At 37.5% G+C, this 22,260-nt stretch overlaps 2 protein-coding genes across 2 annotated transcripts in view; one reads left to right on the forward strand and one right to left on the reverse strand.

Moving 5' to 3' along the window:
• Positions 1–15,503, forward strand: part of LOC150106331 (uncharacterized) — a 404,058-nt gene extending 388,555 nt beyond the window's left edge. The window contains exon 18 of the mRNA XM_090393084.1: positions 14,577–15,503. Within this exon, the coding sequence (XP_090249210.1) occupies positions 14,577–14,936 (360 nt within the window). The 3' untranslated portion in view covers positions 14,937–15,503. The remainder of the gene's footprint in view (positions 1–14,576) is intronic.
• The window catches only part of Gpat4 (Glycerol-3-phosphate acyltransferase 4), a 470,968-nt gene that overhangs the window by 25,744 nt on the left and 422,964 nt on the right, over positions 1–22,260 (reverse strand). Inside the window, exons 16-17 of the transcript XR_016548355.1 lie at positions 15,799–15,888; positions 15,337–15,452 (exon numbers count right to left, since the gene is read on the reverse strand). The gene's annotated coding sequence lies outside the window, so the exon portion shown is untranslated. The remainder of the gene's footprint in view (positions 1–15,336; positions 15,453–15,798; positions 15,889–22,260) is intronic.

Genomic DNA, 22,260 nt, shown 5'->3' on the forward strand with positions numbered 1-22,260 from the left:
CCATGCTACACCTGCAAGCTGTCTCCTGAGCTCTTCATAATCACCCCCCCCCCCCTTGTAGTTCCACATATACCCTTTTTTCACAGGGGTCCTTGCACTGCTGGCAACCCAAGTAATCACCTCATGGTCACTTTCACCAATTGGTGGATGATTTGATACCTCATTGATAATTACATCCTCCGATGAGATGACCAAATCCAAGACCCTTAATCCTCTTGTGCCCTCTGTTACATACTGTCTGAGGTAGTTATCCCTCAAAAACTCAAGAAACTCATTTTCTTTACTTCCAGTTGCTATCTCTTCATTCCAGTCTATATTGCCATAATTAAAATCACCCATAATGATCACCCTTTTCTTATTTGCTTGGCTTATTTGACTATACATTTCACTATCACCACCATCCACATTACCAGGTCTATAACAGCATCCCACCAAGTATTTGATTCTATTCAAATCTATCTCACACCATACTGCCTCAAAACCACTGGCCCCATTTCCCTCTTGCATCTCTACCTTGTATGGACATAACTCTTTCTCTATCATCAATAGCACTCCCCCTCCCTTTTTACCCCTTCTATCCTCACGAAAACATCATACCTTTCCATCTCTATTCCTGTCAGGATGTCATCCTCATCTAACCATGTCTCACTTATTCCGACAATCTCTGGGTGCACAGACGCAATTAGTGCAACCATTTCATCCGCCTTGTTCCTTATACTTCTAGCATTGGTATACAAACACAACAACTCATTTCTGGATCTACAGCTAGTCCCACTGATACCACTCACTCGATGTGATCTCTCCATGCTGGACTGGGGCCATTTCCCTTTCTGCTTCTTCATTTTAGAACCCTTTGCAATTCCATCTGTTTCCTTTTGATCCCTGATCATCCCATTACTTCCTGCCTACACATGCTCTCACCTCCTCTTGGAGCATCCACCTTTCTCACGCTGTGTATCCCTGTCCACCCTGAGCCTCCCCATTTCCCTGCTCCTCTTGAGGAGCAGGGGAACAAACCTTTCACGGATATTCGCCATCCGTGAAAGGTTTTCCTCGTTTAACAACTTCTTGAGTGGCCACAAAACTAGCAATAGTTGTATTTCTTGATGCTTTTATTCATTTGTAAAATGAACATTTAGTTAGGTTTACTTTGAATTGCATCTCTTCTACTGCCTTTTTTCTTTGATCTCCCCATGAATATGCTTAGTCAAATGTATCAAGTTTATTTTAAAAATGTCTTTGATTTTTTATTGTTTGAAAGCTTTTCATGGCATATTAAACACATTGGAAATCCTGCTGTATTTGCTACAAATGCGTAGGTTTCGGTCCATTCACTTTTAAAGTGCTGATTTTCTTGTTCTATCTTTCTCTTCTTTGCTAACATTTTAAATACTATAAAAATATTTTTATTTTGTTAATATTTAATTTAATGTTACAATATTCATGTTACCTAACACAGTCACCAGTAAATGAAAGCATTACAACGTCCACTACAAAACCTTTACTTATTTTAACAAAGTGAGCAGATTTACAGACTACACCTGCACTATATGCGAAGACAATGGGCGCATTCAGAAAGGCAAGCGCTACCGTAGCTCTACATGTGCTAGCGTGATGTATTTGGTTTAATAAATTAAAACAACATAAAACATAACTTAAATGTAAAATGTCCTTAATTTATTGCAAATGCTATATTTAGGGTTTTTAGTTTCTAATTCAATAAATAACATTCATTTTGCATTATTCAAAAATAGATTGTTTAATAACGAAAAGAGCTGCATGCGGTTCCAAAGCCGCAGGTTGCCGATTGCTGGTCTAACCATTCCAAGAATGTGGAGGACTCATCTGCAACCTTCATAGTAACCACAAAGAAAAATCTCAATACAAGAAGACTTAGTGAATGTGTTTTTTTTTTCTTTTTTCTGAACATTCAATAGCAACCTGAACTGTACAAATCCAGAAGATAATCGTAATATAACAATATGAACTGTACAATTCCAGAAGAATCTTAGTATGTGAGAACTTTAGCAGAGTTTATTCTAGTTTTTATTTATCACTAGAGGTCAGGCTAAGAAAAAGATTATTAAATCACAACGTAGATAAGAATATAAATTAAATTACACTTTAATAAATATTTCTGATATTTCGCCAATGTCACGTTTACATCTTCAAAAGGAACCTACAAAAAAGGCACGTGCACGTAGGCACTATAACAAAGTAACTGAGAATGAAGTGATGAAGCTATTGTTCTCCTAGAAGTCCTGATGGTGCCCCCTAGCAGGCTAAGTAGGTGTTCTTGGCCATTGGGCTGGAGGTCTGCTGATGTAAGCCTCCCAAATTTGGGGCAGTCTCATACAACCAAATTTGTTGAGGTTTGGAGAGTTTCTTAGAGGTGAGACTGATTCCATGAATAGTCTTTCGAATTTGTATTTGCTATGGTGTAATACTGGTGGCAATTTGTTCCCAAATTGCCACCATGCGGTTTCTCTTAGCTGACATTAACAAAGCTATTTGTGCTCTTGAAGAAGAGCTTTCGTGCACTTTAAATCACGAGCTTTGGTCAATTTTACACGATGTCTCGTGTACCGCAGCAGACAAAGAATTTGAAAAAATACGAGGTCAACAGATCGAAAAATTAAAAAGAACTCTACTGTCAATCCAAAACTTTCTACCAACACCGTAATCAACCTTTTTTCAGTCATCCTGAAGCACTCAACACGCTTTAACATACCACAACTTCGCCATTGCTCCCAGAAAAATACCTAGTAAGGATATTATGATCCAGATCAAATGTACAATCCGCCACCTTTCGAATCAAATCACCAACAGTGTAAGACTGGATGTAGCTTGTGTCCTCTCCAAAGGAAGACCACCAAAAACCAACATATCCAACAAGGAATATAAAGCTCTACAGGAAATGAGGAATGCGCCCTTCGATTGGAATAGGCCTAAGTTTGATTCTCGTCGCGACGGGAGGAATCTTTATCTGGTCGATTTCAATCGATGGTGAGTTAGCCAATCTCATACGGAGGTAGCAGGGTTTTTTCTCCCGGAAACTCGGGTTTTTCATCCCGCATACATACAAATCGGCCCTTCAGAACACACGCAATTTACAGACAAAAATTACTAGTTGTGGTGGTGTTGGAGGTGGGCGGTAGATGGCGTTGATTCGTAGTAGTAGAGGTAAGGTGTAGGGACAGTTGAAGATGTCCTCCCGCGATGAGTCTTCGGACTCCTTGGAGGTATCAGGAATAATAATAATAATAATAATAATAAAGAAATAGTTATCACCAAAGCGGATAAGGGAAATGCAACTGTAGTACTTAACCAAAAGGATACACAGGTAAGCTTAATGCTCTTCTTTTAGATCAGGCCACTTACCTCCCTATCGAATACAATCCCACCAACTCACAAATCAGAAAACTTCACAGGCTCCTTAAGAAAGTCACTTCTTGGCCTGTAGAAGTTACAAACAGATTAAAACTGTTTAACTCTATACCCCTCCACCCCCGTATTTATGGACTCCCAAAAATACATAAAGAAAATGTGCCATTACGTCCCATAGTGGATGGCATTGATTCCCCAACATACAAGTTAGCTAAACATTTGGCCAAAGTGCTCACACACTATACTGGCAACACACCATCACACATAAACTTTGACGTCTCCTCCTTATTCACAAATGTCCCACTCAAGGAAACTTTAGAGCTAACCCAAGCTAAATTTTCTCCTGATGTCTCAGCCCTATTTCAGTTCACAATGAACTCAGGCTATTTCGTTTGGCAGGGAAAATTCTACAAACAAATAGATGGGACAGCCATGGATTCGCCACTCTCCCTGCCCTTGGCCAATTTCTTTATGGAGACCTTTGAAGAAAAAGCCTTGGCCTCTGCCCCACAAAAACCAGCCATATGGCTTCACTACGTTGATGATGTTCGCTATTTGGCCATATGGCTCTGATACACTCCTCTCCTTCTTAATGTAGTATTGACAGCACTAAGAAAAGATTAAAAACTAATTTAATGCTTCCAATATTGCATCTCAGTCATTGAGACATCTTCAGGGAGTATAAATTAACACTAGTAACACACACACACACACACACACATCATATCATCTTCCTTCTCCTGCCCACTAGACAGGAGAAACACACTTAAACAACCAACACCCCAGAATCAAGTTCACTCTGGAAAAAGAGGAAAACAATAGCTTTCCTTTCCTAGACACACTAGTCATCTGCCAGCCTCATGGAACCTTGGTTTTCTTAGTTTATAGAAAACCCGCCCATACAGGTACATTCGCCAACAACCCCCCCCCCCCAACAATATGGAGTGGTGAAAACACTATAAAACACTGAACTAAATCACATCCTCAACACTTTCTCAGACAATGGCTACCCCCCCAAAAAAAATATTGAAACCAACAAACCACAACCCCCTCCCTCCCCCTTCACAATAAGGATTACTTTAAATCCATCACCATTCCCTACATCCAAGGCACCTCGGAAAAAATTACCAAAATCTTAAAAAAAACACGACTTGACCTCCTGTTACAGACCATACAGAAAAATGGCATCCCTTATCTGCTCCACTAAAGACCAATCACTTCCCCTAGAGCTACCTGGTGTATACCAGGTCCCTTGCAGCTGTAAACTGTCTTACTTTGGCCAAACAGGCAGGACAGCAAATATCAGAATTTCGGAACACAAGGACTACATCCGGTTTCACAGGTACAGCCACTCTGGTCTTGCAGACCATGCTCTGGATACATGTCACAGAATACGGTGGAAGAAAGCTACAGTATTACACTGTAGCAAATACAAATTTGAAAGACTATTCATGGAATCGGTCTCGGCCCTAAGAAACTCCCCAAACCTCAACAAATTTGGTTGTATGAGACTGCCCCAAATTTGGGAGGCTTACATCAGCAGACCTTCAGCCCAACGGCCAAGAACATCTACTTAGCCTACTAGGGGGGTACCATCAGGACTTTTAGGAGAACAATAGCTTCATCACTTCATTCTCAGTTACTATGTTATAGTGCCTACGTGCATGTGCCTTTTTTGTAAGTTCCTTTTGAAGATGGCAACGTGACATTGCCGAAATATCGGTAATATTTATTAAAGTGTAATTTAATTTATATTGTTATCTACGTTGGCATTTCCTTAAGTGATTTAGTAATGCATAACCAATGTATAAGCTTGTCTATGAGAATTCAGAAAAAGATTAGTTAACAACGTAGATTTAATTTACCTTTATAGAGTGCAACAGCATGTAGCTTGGTTCCTATACACTTGTATCCTTCTGATGATGACCTCAATACAGGGGTCGAAACGTCAAGTTATTTTATTAATAATTAGTAAAATAATATTTTTTGAACACATGTGTTATGTGTCCCTAAATTCATAAATATGAAGGGATCACTAACCTTAAGGAAACAATGGGGAGAGTGATGTCATGGCCTTACAGCAGTACTACAATAGATTGTATGAGTGGGCAACAGTATGGAACTGTCAGTTCAATGTTGCAAACTATAAGGTCCTGAAATTTAGTAGACAAGAATGGAATGCAAAGCATACATTGGGGAAATTTTGGAGGAATTTGAGTAGACAAAAGACTTTAGAGTTTTAGTGGTGGACAAGGATGTGAAGATGATAGGTCGCATTCCAGAAGTTATGAAGTCATCACATCAGATTATGTCAATGATGTGGAGGATCTTAACATGCAGAAATAAAGAGGTTCTGGTTCCATTGTATAAGGCCTTGTTCAGGCCTTGTGTGTATTATTGTGCACACATTTGGTTTCCTGGTGATGAGGATATATACTGGAAGGGATCAAAAGAAGACTGACTAAGGTTGTAACTGGTCTTCGGCACTTGGAATATGAAGGCAGATTGAGGGAGTGAAGTTTGCAAAGCCTTGTGAATAGGAAGAAGAGAGGGAATATATTGAGACCTTTAAGTTGTAAAGAATTGCGACTAGGTCAAAGTGGAACAAATTTTCATAGATTGAGGGTAAGAGGACATTCCTGGAAGGTGTGAGTAGGGGCATACGAAGCAGGTTCTTGCATGGAGAGTGGTGTTGAGTGAAATGCATTGCCTGATATTGTGGTGAATGCAGATACATTGAATGAGTTTAAAGCATGGTTTGATCGGTTTTGTTACCTTCTGAATTTGACTCCATGAAAGTCTGGTTAATAATATATAAAATAAAATAAAAGGCACGTGATGTTAATAATTAGGAAACTCAAGTTTCTTGTTACATATATAACCTCTTTTATAGTACAAAAGGACTAGAAAAATTAAAACACACAATGATAATTATTGAGAAAGACCTGCCAAGTTGATATTTGGTTTCAGAAGTTAAACTTATTTTCTCCCCATCAAAAGCTTGCTTCTTTCTTCCATTGACCTGCACATATTTTAGAGCAGTTGACACTTAGTCCTTGACCTCACTACTTTAAATCAAATCTAATGCCAGCCTAACCTCACTATCTTAGTTATTTCCACTTTAAGGACAGGATCTGTGTGCTTATCTCTCTCTCTGATTTCCTGCCTCTACTACTACTTCTCTAACTTCACCAAACAGATGTTATGGCTTTAGAGGACATGAATGGGCAGAAGCATGGAATTGCCAGCCAGTTCAGTGTTAAAGTGTAAGGTTCTAAATTTGGAAAACAAAAATGGGATGTAGAGTATAAACTTGGTTGAGATATATTGGAGAAAGTGGAGGAAATAAGAGATCTAGGTGTGATGATGGATAGGGATCTAAAATTTAGAGGACATATTGCTAAAATTGTGAGCACAGTACAATGAATTCTGGCAATGGTGAAGAGGGCATGATTTGCAGAAGTAAGGAGATTCTGGTTCCATTGTATGTGGCCTAATCAAGGACTGCTATGCACTGATTCGTTCCACCTGGTTTTCAGAAAGATCCAGAGTCAGTTGACTAAGTGATTTCTGGTCTCTAAAACTCAGAAATGTTGGGTATGAAAACATGTTGAGAAGATGTAATTCACAGAGTCTAGTGGACAGGAGAAGGAAGATGATATGATGTGTGTGTGTGACTAGTGTTATTTATACTCCCTGAAGATGTCTCAATGACTGAGATGCAATATTGGAAGCATTAAAATTAATTTTTAATCCTTTCTTAGTGCTGTCAATACTCCATCAAACCTCCAACATGATATTCTCCTAGCACTTAAGCCTTAACACATGGATATTAATACTATAATATCAGTTAGTTTGGAATCATGAGATTGCAACTGCCATACTCTCATCCCAGTCTTCAAAATCATTGCTAGCCATGTATTCAAATGTCAGTGATGACTAAGAGCTACCTTGTGATTTCCAAAAAGTTAGGGCTAAAGGAGATCTGCCTATCCCTTTGAAGAATAAAAAAAATAATAATTTTAATTTTTTCCCCATATGCAAATGACTGAAAAGTGAATATGATTTTGCAGATTTGAGAAGAAAATTGACATCCAACTTGATGGAAGGTTTGAAACATTCGCATTTTATTTTGCACCTGTAATCTACTTTTGTTTGCTTGATTTTCAATGATTGTTGTTTAAGGCAAGATGAATAGGTACCTATATTAATGCATTCTTTGCTATGCCCATTATTCCACATTTCACAGCCCTGATGGCACTTTCCTAGGAATGATTACCATTAGGTTTGTTGACCACATCATCTAGTGCCTAAGTCTTTAAAATAGCATTTTAAAATTGTGCCATGAAAAAGAAGAAACATTAGACTCTTTGATGTGCATCATCATCATCACCACACGTGATAGTGATATGTTTGAATAAAATTATTATTATTTAATTGAATTTTTTACAGTCAGGAACAGTAGACCTGCACTGCATTAGTACTGTGGATTTCCAGATAAAAAAAAAAAAAATCAGCCAACACCTTTTTATTCCCGTATACGGGAGTAGGCGAGGCCATTTAGCCCTATCTAACTTTTGGAGACTGAGTGGGCAGTTCAATCTCCACTGGTACCAATCAGAGATAGATGGCTCAAGGCTATCACTAATTAAGCGGTACACAGTAAAGAGAGACGGTGTTAGGGTTATGGACCATGAGATGGCGGCTCAAATGTGCCGCTATCTCATGGTCCATAACCCTAACACAATATATTTAGTGTCTGAAAATAATGTGGGTTCTATGATCGATTTTCTTGAGTTTACGGGACGAAAAACCCGCTTGCCCGTGCCAGAGATCGACTAACTTGGGAACCGGTCGAAAAAAGGCTTGGAAAAATTTCCTCTAGTCGCTGACTAGACTCGAAACCAAGTCCTTCCTTCGTGCGGCCAAGCGCTATGGTATGCAAACGCCACATCCACTGAGCTAAACAGTATTATAATCTAGAAATCCTACTCTAGAGACCAAACATGGAACTTTTCAAATCGCTTTGAGCCAGGTGTGTGCCAGATCATGGTCTCACACCTGGCAGTGAAATTCACCTACTATCTAAGGACATTCACAAACATCTGTGCTTACAGCAAGATTGCACAGCCTATTGGTTGGAGAATAGAGATGCTAACCACACTGGCATATGGTGTAAAAGGAAAACTGGGACTTTGTTCTGAAATCTGAACATAGTTTTCTGGTCATTTCTTTCAGTAAGCAAAGGATTGATGTTAGGTTGAAAAAATACTTAGTGGTACCTAGTTCCATTTTGACTTTTGCCCAATCAGACAGTTTAATACCTGTTGGCTATGAAATCTATCCATGATTGTGTATGGAGAAGAGTTGTTTGTTTCCAAACTGACTGATTGGATTGGTTGGTCCAACATCATCTCATAGCTCTCACTGAAATATCCATATGCAGATTGTTTATTTTGTAAATCCCACCAACAATAGATTATAAACTTACACACATTAGTACTGTTATGTCGTTGGTTTTCTCTTTATTTGACCTGTTCTTCCTCTAAACAGCCTGCTTTCTAATCTACTGTTGTGCCCTTAAAATATTAATTCAGTATTTTTAACTAAGTAATTTAAGGAAATTACAACGTCACTAGTTTATACATTAAAATAAATTTTAATATACCTCAATATTTCAGCAACGTCACGTTGCCATTTTCAAGAAACTTAAGAACAAGACACATGCATGCAGGCACAACAAACAGTAAATGAGGAAGAAGCAGGAGGCTATTATTTCTCCTAAAGTCCTGATGGTGCCCCCTAGCGGACAATGTTGGTATTCTTAGGAGATTGGGCTGAAGGTCTTCGGACGTAGGTTTCCCAAATTTGAGGAGGCAGTCTCATGCAGCCAAATTTGTTGAGGTTCGGATTGTTTCTTAGGGCTGAAGCTGATTCCATGAAAAGCCTTTCACACATGTATTTACTATGGTGTACTATCGTGGCTTTCTTCCACCGTACGGTCAGCAAGACCAGAGTGGCTGTACTGGTGAAACTGGATGTAGTCCTTGTGTTCTGAAATTCTGATATTGGTTGTCCTGCCTGTTTGGCCAAAGTAGGACAGCTTACAGCTGCAAGGGACCTGGTAGGTCTAGGGGGTGGGAGGTTGGTCTTTAGTAGAGCAGATAAGGGATGCCAATTTTTTATATGGTCTGTAAAAAGAAGTTAAGTCATGTTTTTTTAGGATTTTTGTAATTTTTTCCAAGGTGCCTCAAATATAGGGTATGGTGATGGATTTAGAGTAATCCTTGTTGTGAAGGGGGGTTGTGGTTTACTGGTTTCAATATTTTTTGGATTTTTTTTTTTTTTTGGGGGGGGGGGGGTAGCCATTGGCTGAGAAAGTGTGGAGATGGGGCATTGTCATTTGAACAGATAAGTTTAGACCTGTTGTGTAGTCTCTTAATGACTCCATATTGTTGCGAGGAGGGGTGGTGGGATTGTTGGTGAATGTATCTGTCTGTATGGGTGGGTTTTCTATAGACTGAGAAAACCAAGGTTCCATCAGGCTGGCGGGTGTCTAAGAAAGGAAGGCAGTGGTTTTTTCTTCTTCCAGGGTGAATTTGATTCTGGGGTGTTGGTTGTTTATATGTGTTAGGAAGGAGAGGAGTGCATCGGAGCCATGTGGCCAAATAGCAAACACATCATCAGCATAGCAAAGCCAAATGGTTGGTTTTTGTGGGGCAGAGTTTAAGGCTTTCTCTTCAAAAGTCTCCATATAAAAGTTGGCCAAGGGTGGGGAGAGTGGAGAACCCATGGCTGTCCCCTCTATTTGTTTGTAGAATTTTCCTTTCCAAACAAAATAGCCTGAGTTCATTGTGAACTGAAATGTAGCTTGTGTCAGAACACAAGCTACATCCAGTCTAATATCGTTGGCTAAACCAAAGCTAAACCACCAAAAGCCAACATGTCCAGTAAGGAAATTAAATCTCTACTGGAGTTAAAGAAAAACAAGAAAATAATAATCACGAAAGCTGATAAAGGGAACGCCACAGTATTGCTTAACCAAAAGGATTACACGAGTAAGCTGAAAGCTTTATTATTAGATCGGGCTACTTACCTCCCTATCGAGTACAATCCCACCAACTCACAAATTAGAAAACTCCACAGGCTCCTTAAGAAGGTCACTTCTTGGCCTGTGGAAATCACTAACAAATTAAAACCATTTAACTCCATACCCCCCCCCCCCCCGTATTTATGGACTCTCCCAAAAATACATAAGGAAAATGTGCCATTACGTCCCATGGTGGATGGCATTGATTCCCCCACATACAAACTAGCTAAACATTTGGCGCCAAAGCTCTCTCACACTATTCTGGCAACATATAAAAAAACTCAGCCCACTTCAAAGCCAACATAGAAAACCTTACACTCAAACATGCTGACAAACACAATGGTCAGTTTTGATGTCTCCTCCTTATTCACAAATGTCCCACTCAAAGAATCTTTAGAGCTAATCCAAGCTAAATTTCCTCCCGATATCACAGCCCTTTTTCAGTTCACAATGAACTCAGGCTATTTTGTTTGGCAAGGAAAATTCTACAAACAAATAGAGGGGACAGCCGTGGGTTCTCCACTCTCCCCACCCTTGGCCAACTTTTATATGGAGACTTTTGAAGAGAAAGCCTTAAACTCTGCCCCACAAGAACCAACCATTTGGCTTCGCTATGTTGATGATGTGTTTGCTATTTGGCCACATGGCTCCGATGCACTCCTCTCCTTCCTAACACATATAAACAACCAACACCACAGAATCAAATTCACCCTGGAAGAAGGAAAAAACCACTGCCTTCCTTTCTTAGACACACTAGTCACCTGCCAGCCTGATGGAACCTTGGTTTTCTCAGTCTATAGAAAACCCACCCATACAGGCAGATACATTCACCAACAATCCCACCACCCCTCCTTGAAACAAAATGGAGTCATTAAGACACTACACAACAGGGCTAAACTTATCTGTTCAATGACAATGCCCTAACCACAGAACTAAACCACATTCTCAACACTTTCTCAGCCAATGGCTATCCCCCCCCCCCCAAAAAAAAACCCAAAAAATATTGAAACCAGTAAACCATAACCCCCCTCACAACAAGGATTACTCTAAATCCATCACCATACCCTATATAAGGCACCTCGAAAAAAATTACAAAAATCCTAAAAAAACATGACTTAACTTCTTGTTACAGACCCAGTAAAAAATTGGCATCCCTTATCCGCTCTACTAAAGACCAACCTCCCCCCCCCCCTCTAGACCTACCTATTGGTAGGTCTAGGGGGGGGGGGGAGGTTAGTCTTTAGTATACCGGGTCCCTTGCAGCTGTAAGCTGTCCTACTTCGACCAAACAGGCAGGACAGCCAATATCAGAATTTCAGAACACAAGGACTACATCCGGTTTCACCAGTACAGCCACTCTGGTCTTGCTGACCATGTGCTGGATACCTGCCATAGAATACGGTGGAAGAAAGCCACGATAGTACACCATAGTAAATACAAGTATGAAAGGCTTTTCATGGAATCAGCTTCAGCCCTAAGAAACAATCCGAACCTCAACAAATTTGGCTGCATGAGACTGCCTCAAATTTGGGAAACCTACATCAGAAGACTTTCAGCCCAATCGCCCAAGAATACCAACATTGTCCTCTGGGGGGCACCATCAGGACTTTAGGAGAAATAACAGCTTCCTGCTTCTTTCTCATTTACTGTTTGTTGTGCCTGCGTGCACGTGTCTTGTTCTTAAGTTTCTTGAAAATGGCAACGTGACATTGCCGAAATATTGAAGTATATTAAAATTTATTTTAATGTATAAACTAGTAACTTTGTAATTTCCGTAAATTACTTAGTTGCATAACCAACGTCTAAGCCTTTCCACGAGAATTAGTTCAGTACTATTTCCTTTTTGGACATTGGCAAAATTTATTTTTATGCTGCACCAACCAATATCCTATAACAGAAGAGACTCTTGTTCAGGGAAATAATTCTTAATTCTAAAGGGATACACACAATTATTAATCTTACGCTAGCGCTGTGCAGATTCAGTTAGCAGTCGTGACCTGAATCTCACTTAAGCAATAATATCTAATTCCTTCCCGCCAAATGGTTCTATTTCATAAGTGGTGGTTTGAATTCGTAATCAGGCATAAACTCAGGTATAAGGTACAAAACACAAAACAATTACATTTAAATAAATTCAATTACTCAATAGAACAAAACTCACTCTAAGTTAAGGTTCATACTAAATCACAACAATGAATTCGAGTAAGCTAAATCCTTCAATTACGAAAAGATAAGATTAAGTGTGAGCATAACACTACTAGGATATAATTCCTTCAAGTTATTCACAGTACATGCATTGAACACTTTCATTAATACTCTATCAATAACTATCTTAATTCTAAATTTCATTACTCAACCGAGCCATTCTCAATCAAAATACTGCCTATCAACAATTCTTCTTTGTTTCATGTGGTCTTAACTAATCCAATCAAATTCTCACTTAAAAGTTCTCTATTAGTGTCCTTTAGTTTACAGTATACACAAATTTCTTATTCTTCTAAGCGATTTTTAAAATAGAATGAAAATCTTTACATTACCAGATCCTTTCAGATTTCATGCTGCCATCTCATGTAGATCTGGATTACCTTACTGAATATTTATCGGCCATCTTTGCACCTAGCGATGCACTACACTTTTCTTTGAATCTTTTCCTGACTGTGGCATGCTGTCTACTGCTCTGCAGGAAATTTTCTCTGTTCTCCTCGATGGGACTTTATTCGAAGGCTCAATTCTGCATAGGCCGTCGTAACACGATCAGCTTCGCTTGGAAATCCTCAAGCCTTCTCCTCATGAATAGGCCTTGTCATCCGACATCACAGTAGTCGACCCACTACTCTCTCTCATGAATCCCCCGACAATCCTCCTAAAACTGGAATCCAAGAACTGAAGAAAAATAAGCACTGTAATATCGCATGCATCGTCTTTTATTCACCGTATCGGGTGCCCTCTATTCGATGTGGTTTTTACCCACGAACCCCATTGTTCATGCCCCTTGGGTGATCGTACACTGTCCCTAATCTGTTAGGTTTACTCTATTCCAGGTAGTTGTTCTGACGTCACTTTCCGTGTAGGTACAGCCTCCATCACTACGCTCGACTCGTACCGATTATACATGATTATTCCAGATTACTACATTTCATAATGTACTAGACAGCTTAGTAGGATTTACAAATAACTTAATTCCCTTACATAATTCTTACTATTCTGACACAAAATTCTCTGCTTCTCAATTCAATTATATTGGAATAAATTTCAATATATGGCACATATGGACTACACATTGTCACATAACATAAAGAAATTTTTCATAATTATTAGCTCATGTGCAGATATCTCCTTAATTAGTAATATTTATCATGTTAAATCCTGAATAAAGAATTTACTTGTAAAGTTCTCCATTCAGGATCTAACAGTACCATAGTGGAGTAAAAGCTTAGACATCACGAAACCCTGTTAAAAACTGCCAGTAAGTAGAGTGAAGGTCTCCAAGTGAAGAAATTCATCTGCTGCCTAGAGGCATTCACAAACATTCTTGACTACAGTGGGTTTTGATTGCTTTTGGTGTACACTGTTTAGATAGCCAGGCCAACAAAAGTTCCCTTTTATAACGTGAAGCTAGAAAAGATTTGCCAGCCTGGTTGGCCCTTCAGCCAAAAGGCTGCGGGTTCGAATCCTGCCGTGGGCATCGATGTTTGTGATTGTAAAAATACTAGTGGTGGGCGGCAGATGGTGTTGGTGTGGATGATGATGGTTGCGGTTCGTTCTAGTTGGGGGATTGAGTGGTGAAGACAGAGTTGTAGAGTAGGTTGCCTCCCTCGATGAGTTTTTTGGATTCCCTGGGGTTGTCACATAATAATAATAATATTTTGTCTACTTGGTAACATCATTGTCATTTCTATACACATTTTTTAAGATAAAACAATAGTTGTAATATTTTTCAGTTGGTAGCATATTTACATATTTTGCAGTATATTACTCTCCTATTATTAGTCATGTTACTCCTCTCTCAGGAGTAACATGACTTTCTAAGTCCTGTTAACTCTATTACTTTATCTATTGATTTATTTTACCCCTTATGATATATAATATTTTTCTGTAGCCACCACCTTGTGTAGCAGAAGAAGATTGGTCACTTCTGTCTGAAAAAGAAGCGACTCCAAGTGAAATTGCCAAAGCAGTTGTTAATATTGTGATGACCCTTAAGAACTCTATTGCTTCTCATAATCAAAGTCAAGCAACTAAACCAAACCAGGTACCCAAAATAAAAACAAGGCCACGTATAAGATCCAGAAAGCTAAGGCGCACTATACAGCTTGATAAAAAAAGGGATACTGCCACTATTGAAGAAGAATCTGAACCCTTAGAGAACATCAGCTCTGGTGTGAAAACTCATTCTTATGAACAAACTTCCAGCCGGTGGAAAAAATTCCTGCAAATCTTTTCTGCAACTAAACTTTGAGATTACATTCCAAGGTTGCCTGAAATATTTAAGTTCTTAAAAGTTGGTGATATATTTTTGTAAAGCACTTTGATAATACATTTTCACTGCCATATTACCTCAACTTGCAGCTTCCTCATCCATTTCTGGTTGTGCATTATGAAGAGATTTCACTGTGATGATCAACATTTCTAATTTTATTTTGGTAATATGTTCATGTGAAGGACAGACTGAGTTATGCGAGTCATTCCTAAGATTTGAAAATGTAAGCAGACCCATTTGATATTTGTACATTCACTTATTTATTCTATATGCATATTGCATATAAAAAGGAACCTTATATTATTTATACAAAAAATATTAAAAGTACATCCCATAGTATTGAAAATTCTCAACCTGACTAATCAGTGGTCACAATTACCTTTCTGTCCCTGTGAAGAAAATTTTCTTCCAGTGTAGTTGATCTACTGTACAGTAGTCATCATTAAAAGATATCATAAAAAGGTCAACTCATCATGGAAATATTTTCAGATTTTCCTGATTAGAAAAGAGAAACATTTTGTGTACAATAAATTTATCTAAACATAATTTTTTTGAGTGAATTCTATAATTGTTTAAATTGCAAAAACAGAAATTCATTTATTAGAAATTTTAAATTTACCTTGTAGCAGCATTTCTGGTACCATGATCATTGATTCTTCTCACTGACTAGAGGAACTTTTTTCTAGTCCTTTTAATAGCTAGTTTTCTTGAGTAAGCAAGTCTGTTATATGCTGGCATATAAGCTAACTAGACTATAAGATGACACCCAAAAATCGCGTTTTAAAATTTTTATTTTGTGCTATACTCACTATATTAAGATGAATACAAATTTTACACTTACCACTGAGAGTTTCTTACACATTACTTGAATATAATGTGAGTATAGTAATCACCTCAGGTATTTTCTTTACTGGAATTTATGAATGTCATCCTGTACAAGACAATCAGTAAAACCTCATTAGGATTTAAATGAAAACACTACATGCTTGCCCTACTGAATACATTTATTAAATGCAAATATTTATATATAAAAATATAATATTAACATGCTAAAAGCTTATTAGAATATAACAAATGAGTCTAACATAACACTGCTACATACTACTACTGTAGGAGCTAGACAACCACTTGACGATATTCTCCATCACTAAATTCAACAGTTCAGATTTCATACCCAAAGTATAAGACAACATTTAGTGTCAACACTATTTTTTTTGAAGTTATACTTCAAAGGTTGTCTTGCTGTTTCAGAAAACAGCACAAGTGTTGGGGCTTAGAATTATAGTTTACTATGTATTCTAACCTCAGCACCTTGTAAATAATCAACAGACTTTCACTTTAAGTTCAGCCATCACTTTAAGGGTGTAAACTGGCTGCCTATTAATTTCCAAAATTTAGTTCATTCCTTTGGGGAATAAACAGGCATTAGACATTTATTTTTTAGAAAAATTTAAATTCATACACTGTGTATTTATTAAAAATATTTAAAAAAAAAACCCTCTGTAACATGGAGAGGGGGGGGGGAATAAATCAATGAGAGCTAATTACAATATCATATAAAAAGCAAAACTATGTATATTTCCTACTGTAAACTTGGTAAAGTAGCCACTGGAAGGGTATGAAATTTACAAACAGTATTTAAAGAAAACAATTTTGTGAAGAAAATAACGGGGATTTGGTTAAATGTCAAGGCAATGTCATCAATCATTCCTCTGTTTGATGGAGAATCAAATAGTGCACGGAATTTCTTTTCATCAGCTAGACCACAAATCTGTCTACAGGATGCTTTAGAATGCAATATGTCAGAAAATTATTCACAAATTGTTTTCTAATACATATTCTTAAAACCATACCACAGTCTTGGGTTTCCAGAATTTTTTTTTACCTTTTAACATGAATCCCCTCCATGAAAGTTTACAACTTTCATGGCAGGATTCACAATAATTAATGATTAAGATGCCACTGATATACAATTGAATATGATAGCAGCTATAGGCCATAATTATTATATATAAGTTTACAACGTATGTATATTAATAGTCAGCTAAGGGTTTGAATAATCCAGAAACCTGCTTGAGATTAAACATGGAACTTTTCAAGACATTTCAGGTCTCTAGTGAAGCAGGATGGTGGTGGGCTTGTGAAATTCCTCTAATACCTGAAGTCACAAACATCCATGCCCACAGTGAAAGATTTAAACCCACAACTTATTGACAGGAGAGAAGAGGCACTATCTACTTGGTCAACCAGGCCTGTAAATTTTTAAATTTGGTACCTTTAAACCAGGGGTTCCCAACCTTTTTGTTTCCTAGAGCACATTCTAAAATACCGATAGGGCGACGGGTACCATCTATTTTTTCAAGCAATTTTTTTGAATTCGTTTGTTAAATGAATACATACAAAGTTTACATTATAATCAAATGTTTTATTACTTAAAAGTTTACATTATATAAAAATTTAAATATATATATGTAAGTTAGTGTGATCTTCGGCATAGCATTTCATTGGCCAGTGCTTCATAATTAGGAGAATATGATGATATTCCAGTTCTTAAACTGGAACGAACAACTTCGAATGTGCGTCTACTTTACATTGTATGCATTTAATACTCGTCGTGCATCATATAGCATGCCATGAATTGTTGTGTGATTGTTTCCAACTATACGGCACACGGTTGAACAGCGGTGGGCACACACAAATTGGTGGACAAGTGCCATGGTGCCCGCGGGCATAGGGTTGGGAACCCCTGCTTTAAACCTTATCTTCCACCAGGCTGAAAAAGCAATAATTAAGATGTCATCAATATACAATTGAATATGTACAGCAGCTGTAGACCATTCTCAGTGCATTGAGGGATGGAAGGATCATACTGTGAAAGAGAAAAAACATTAAGTGCTTTAATTTTCCTTTAAAAAAAAAAAAACTGTCCTAAATATTTTTGATTGACCCTCTTCAAACTAAGATTTTGTGATATGTATAACACATAATTTAAAATTATGAAAATATAGCTGAATCAATACAAAAAATAGCTTATAAATATAATTCACTAGTGCCCACTAGTAGAATTGCAATTATAATAATCATTAAAATGAAATTATTATTATTATCATCCAGGCCTCCATGGAGTCAAAAGACTCATTGTCGGAGTATTCCATTATTCTTATATTCATTAGATTTATCATTCCCACCATGAAACGATAAATGAAAAATCACTCCCTAACTGTAATACAAGCTAATGCAGTAAATTACATATTTTCAGCATATCATAGCTAGATCTGTTAAATAATCAATCTAAACCAAGAACATTGTGTTCTCGCAGTCTACAGCAGATATTTGCATGCTTAAGGAGTGCCGCTTAAACAAACTGTTCATGAAGAAAACATGTTACCTGGATTTCTATCAAATCATTTCCCACTAAGGACTACCTTAACATACCATTCAATTTTCTTTTAATGTATTAGGTACAGCAGCAGCCTGCTACAGCTAAATAACATCATCTTATTATCGCAGACTCATCGTGGGAAGTTCATTCAACTGATAAAATTAATCCACATGAAATATTAACAAATAAGTTAAACAGCATACCCAAGAACCGAACCTTGAGGCACACCACTGGATCATGCTGGTATTATTCAGAGGGCGATCTCTGATCCATTTGAACGATATAATCTTGATAATGATAGGATAGTTAGTCCAATCTCTAATGTCTGTCTATTTTGTCAAGTTTTGTGTATGTGGTGGGGAAGTAGGTAAAAAAATCCTTTCTGCTGTCTTTACAAGACTGGCTTTACTCACCTTTGGTTGAAAAGTCTTTATGAATGTTCCTTGCAGTCTAGATGAGATTTAAACTGTGTCTTTCAAACCGAAAAGCACAGTCATTCTTATGACTTTGTTATAAAGGTGTTTATTATTATTATTACCCCAAGAGTCAAAGACTCATCTGGGAGGTCCTTTTATCACACACACACAGTTCATCATACCATACCTTGAACACATTCAAACTCCTTGCAGACACCACACTCTCAGGCAAGACATTCCAATCATTTACAACTCTGCACTAGAAAAACCTGCCTCTCACTCCCCTACTCGCACCTTCTTTATACAGTTTCCAGGGATGACCTCTGGTTCTCCCCCCCCGATCTCCCACTATTTTCTGTAGAACTTCTCCAGCATCGATCCTATAAACCCCTTACCACTTGTAGATCTCTATCACATCTCCCCTCTTCCTTCTGTCCACCAGACTCTGCAAATTGCATCTTCTCAATCTTTCCTCATACTCAACATTCCAGAGGTCAGAAACTACCTTAGTCAGTCGCCTTTGGATCCTTTCCAACATCTCTTCATCCTTCTGAAAACCAAGTGACCAAATCTGGGCACAATAATCCATGTGTAGCCTAATCAAAGCCTTATACAAAGGAACAAGAATCTCCCTACTTCTACCTGTCAGTGTCCTCTGCATCATTCCCAGAAGCCTTTGTGTTGTCTTTACAATTTTGGCTATGTGTCCCCTAAATTTCAGATCCTTATCCACTATCACCCCCAACAATATTCCTCAACAAGCATAAGTTCTGCATCTCACTTTCGTTTCCCATCAAGTGTTTTACCTACATAAACTGATACATATATACAAGGTTGACTCATTACATGATAAAAATATTCATTTGTCATTAGGCTGAGAATTAATTGCTAACTTCTTGTTTCTAATTGCTGGTATATAACTACTTGAGTATTTGAGTTCTATGTTATACGCTATAATCAAGGATTACAAGGGCTGTCATTCACTTCATGGTATGGTTTATCTGGGAAACACGATCAAATTCAGCTTGGTCTCCCTTTTGTTATTTTCCATGTCACTTTGATGTTAGCCCTAATTTTCATTTCCAAGATCTATCTGACCTATGTGATACACTGTTGCACAAACCATGGAATTTATTTGCGCCTGGGCATTTTTTTTGATAACATTAATCCCCCCACAAGCACACACAAGATGATATAAAACCTATAACACAAGTATCATGTGTATACAAGTGATCAATAAGAAAAAAGAAAATTAACAATTTTCTAAAATAAAGAGCCAAAGGCTTCATTTCGGCGATGCAAAATTTCATAAATTAAGTGGATATTAAATCCAACATCATTTCAAAGCCGAATAAAGAAACTAAAAGTTTCATGCAAAAATTGACCAAAGAGCTTGCAGGAATACGCCGCCGCCACACTATGAGTTGCCCTAGCCGAACCTTATAGGAAGTGATGTTAAAGCACCCTTATATTTGCCTCCTATTGGAGGTGAATATATGAGGTTTCCTGCCTAGTCTCTGATGAAAACCAATGACTTTGAAACAGCTGTCAGACTAGTGAAACCTTATCAAAATGAACCAATAGGTGAATATATGGGCGCTTTGAGCATTTGTCACTTCCTAAGCAGGGCCGTATTTATACGTTTGGAGGCCCTAGGTGCAACGTCTTTATGAGGCCTCAAAAGAACAAGTCTATTTCAGTTAATCAAATTCATACGCATTTTTTTTTTTAGTTTATTGAAAATAAAAGTTGACATTTCCATAACAACTCATTTTAATAAAATAAGAATAACATAACTTTGGTATACATATATTTGCATTTAAAAAAAATATATAAAAATAAATCAGTTCAAAAGTAAATTTTAAAAAATAAGAATTAAGTTTTTTTTTTTCTGGCTTTGGTTTTAGCAAATATATCTAATGTAATCATAATCAATCGAGTCCATTACATCTGATTCAATGCATAATAACGACAGGTCACTTGTTTTTTTTTTGGTGCGAGTTGCTTCTTAAATAGTTTTTTCAACATTGAAAATGAGTGTCCAGCACTTGCATTTGAAATAGGCATCGTCAAAAATATTTTTAAAAGTGTTTCTACGTTCAGAAAAGTAGACCTTAACCCATCATTTATAAATTTGTACATATTTTTAATTTTAGACTTTTCTTCCTCCTTTTATTTATTAAAAATTGCTGAACTTCAATAAATTTTTAGTGAGTCAGTATCAGTCCCATAAGTTTGTAAAATTTTGTTAATACCAGTCTTGTCGTATATAAATAAGAGTAAAAAATTCATTGAAAAATATATTGTTATCGACTGCGACTACTACTTTAACCATATAATTAGGTGTATACGCTTGTATACTGCTTTACAAATACTAGCCAAATAATGGTAACTAAACTATCAGCTGTTATGCATATATACAAACTACACTTAACCTCCCTACCCGCTGAGGTGGATGAAATAGCCAGAACACCCCAGCATTTTTCATGGATCAAAATTTCATCGGCATTCTAATTTTTATCATGCAATTAACCCTCTCTGCTGTTAATCCCTGAACGGTGAATTTAGAGCCATTAACGGTTAACTGTGGTGGAGCGACCTTTATGTCATTTGTCTTTACGTGTACTTGGAATACTCTTTACTGTCCTACAATATTTGACCCTTTCTTGCTGCACAAATTTTTCAGAGGCCTCTAGTTTTTATATTATGAATTTAATATTTAAAAATAAGTATTTTATTTTGCAACTATAACCAGTACCATCTTAACAGTATTGTAGGCCCGTGGGCAAAGCAGTGCACTGGGGCCTACGGGAATAAAAATGTAAACGGCCAATAAAATTAAGCCTATAGATTTATTTGTACTTTTAACAAAAATCAATATTTAAACATAAAAAACATGTTCTAAAGTGAGGATTAATCAACACAAACTTTGGCAAAATTTCTTTGCAGAGAATTGATTTATAATTGGATTAAAGTCAATGGTCTTCAGGATGTCATTTTCCATGCAAAGGAGTGAAAGCCAGTTCAAATGCTGCTGCCCCGTTGTGCTGCAAAGCTGATTCTTTGAAAATGAATATTCCCCTGTACTGTTGGTCACCATCATACACATGAGCACTCTGAGGGCAATTTCAACATTGGGAAACACAGATTAATTTCTCCGAAATTATTTTTCTATACAACGTAGGGAGAGTCTCACAAAAAAAATATTTAAAAAAAGTTTTATTTATAGTATAGTACGAAGTGTATTTAGATACTGACGTATTGTGCGCCATCTCCAGTTCTCTTTCTTAGCTCAGTGTACCAGTGAGAGGTCAAGTAATTTATACACTCTGCCAAGAAATCTCTCATGAATAATATGGCAGTACGGGGCCCCTGGGCAACTGCTAGTGTGCCCATGCCTTACAATGGCCCTGACTATAACTAGGCTGTTTTTTTATATTGTTGTTTGTGAGGAGTAAGGTTTTAAAATGTAGCCCCATAAAGAGTGAGGCCCCGGCTTGCACCT

Source organism: Typopeltis vanoorti, chromosome 5 (assembly GCF_054136105.1).
Source record: "Typopeltis vanoorti isolate ZY-2024b chromosome 5, IOZ_Tvanoo_1.0, whole genome shotgun sequence".
Lineage (NCBI taxonomy): Eukaryota > Metazoa > Arthropoda > Arachnida > Uropygi > Thelyphonidae > Typopeltis > Typopeltis vanoorti.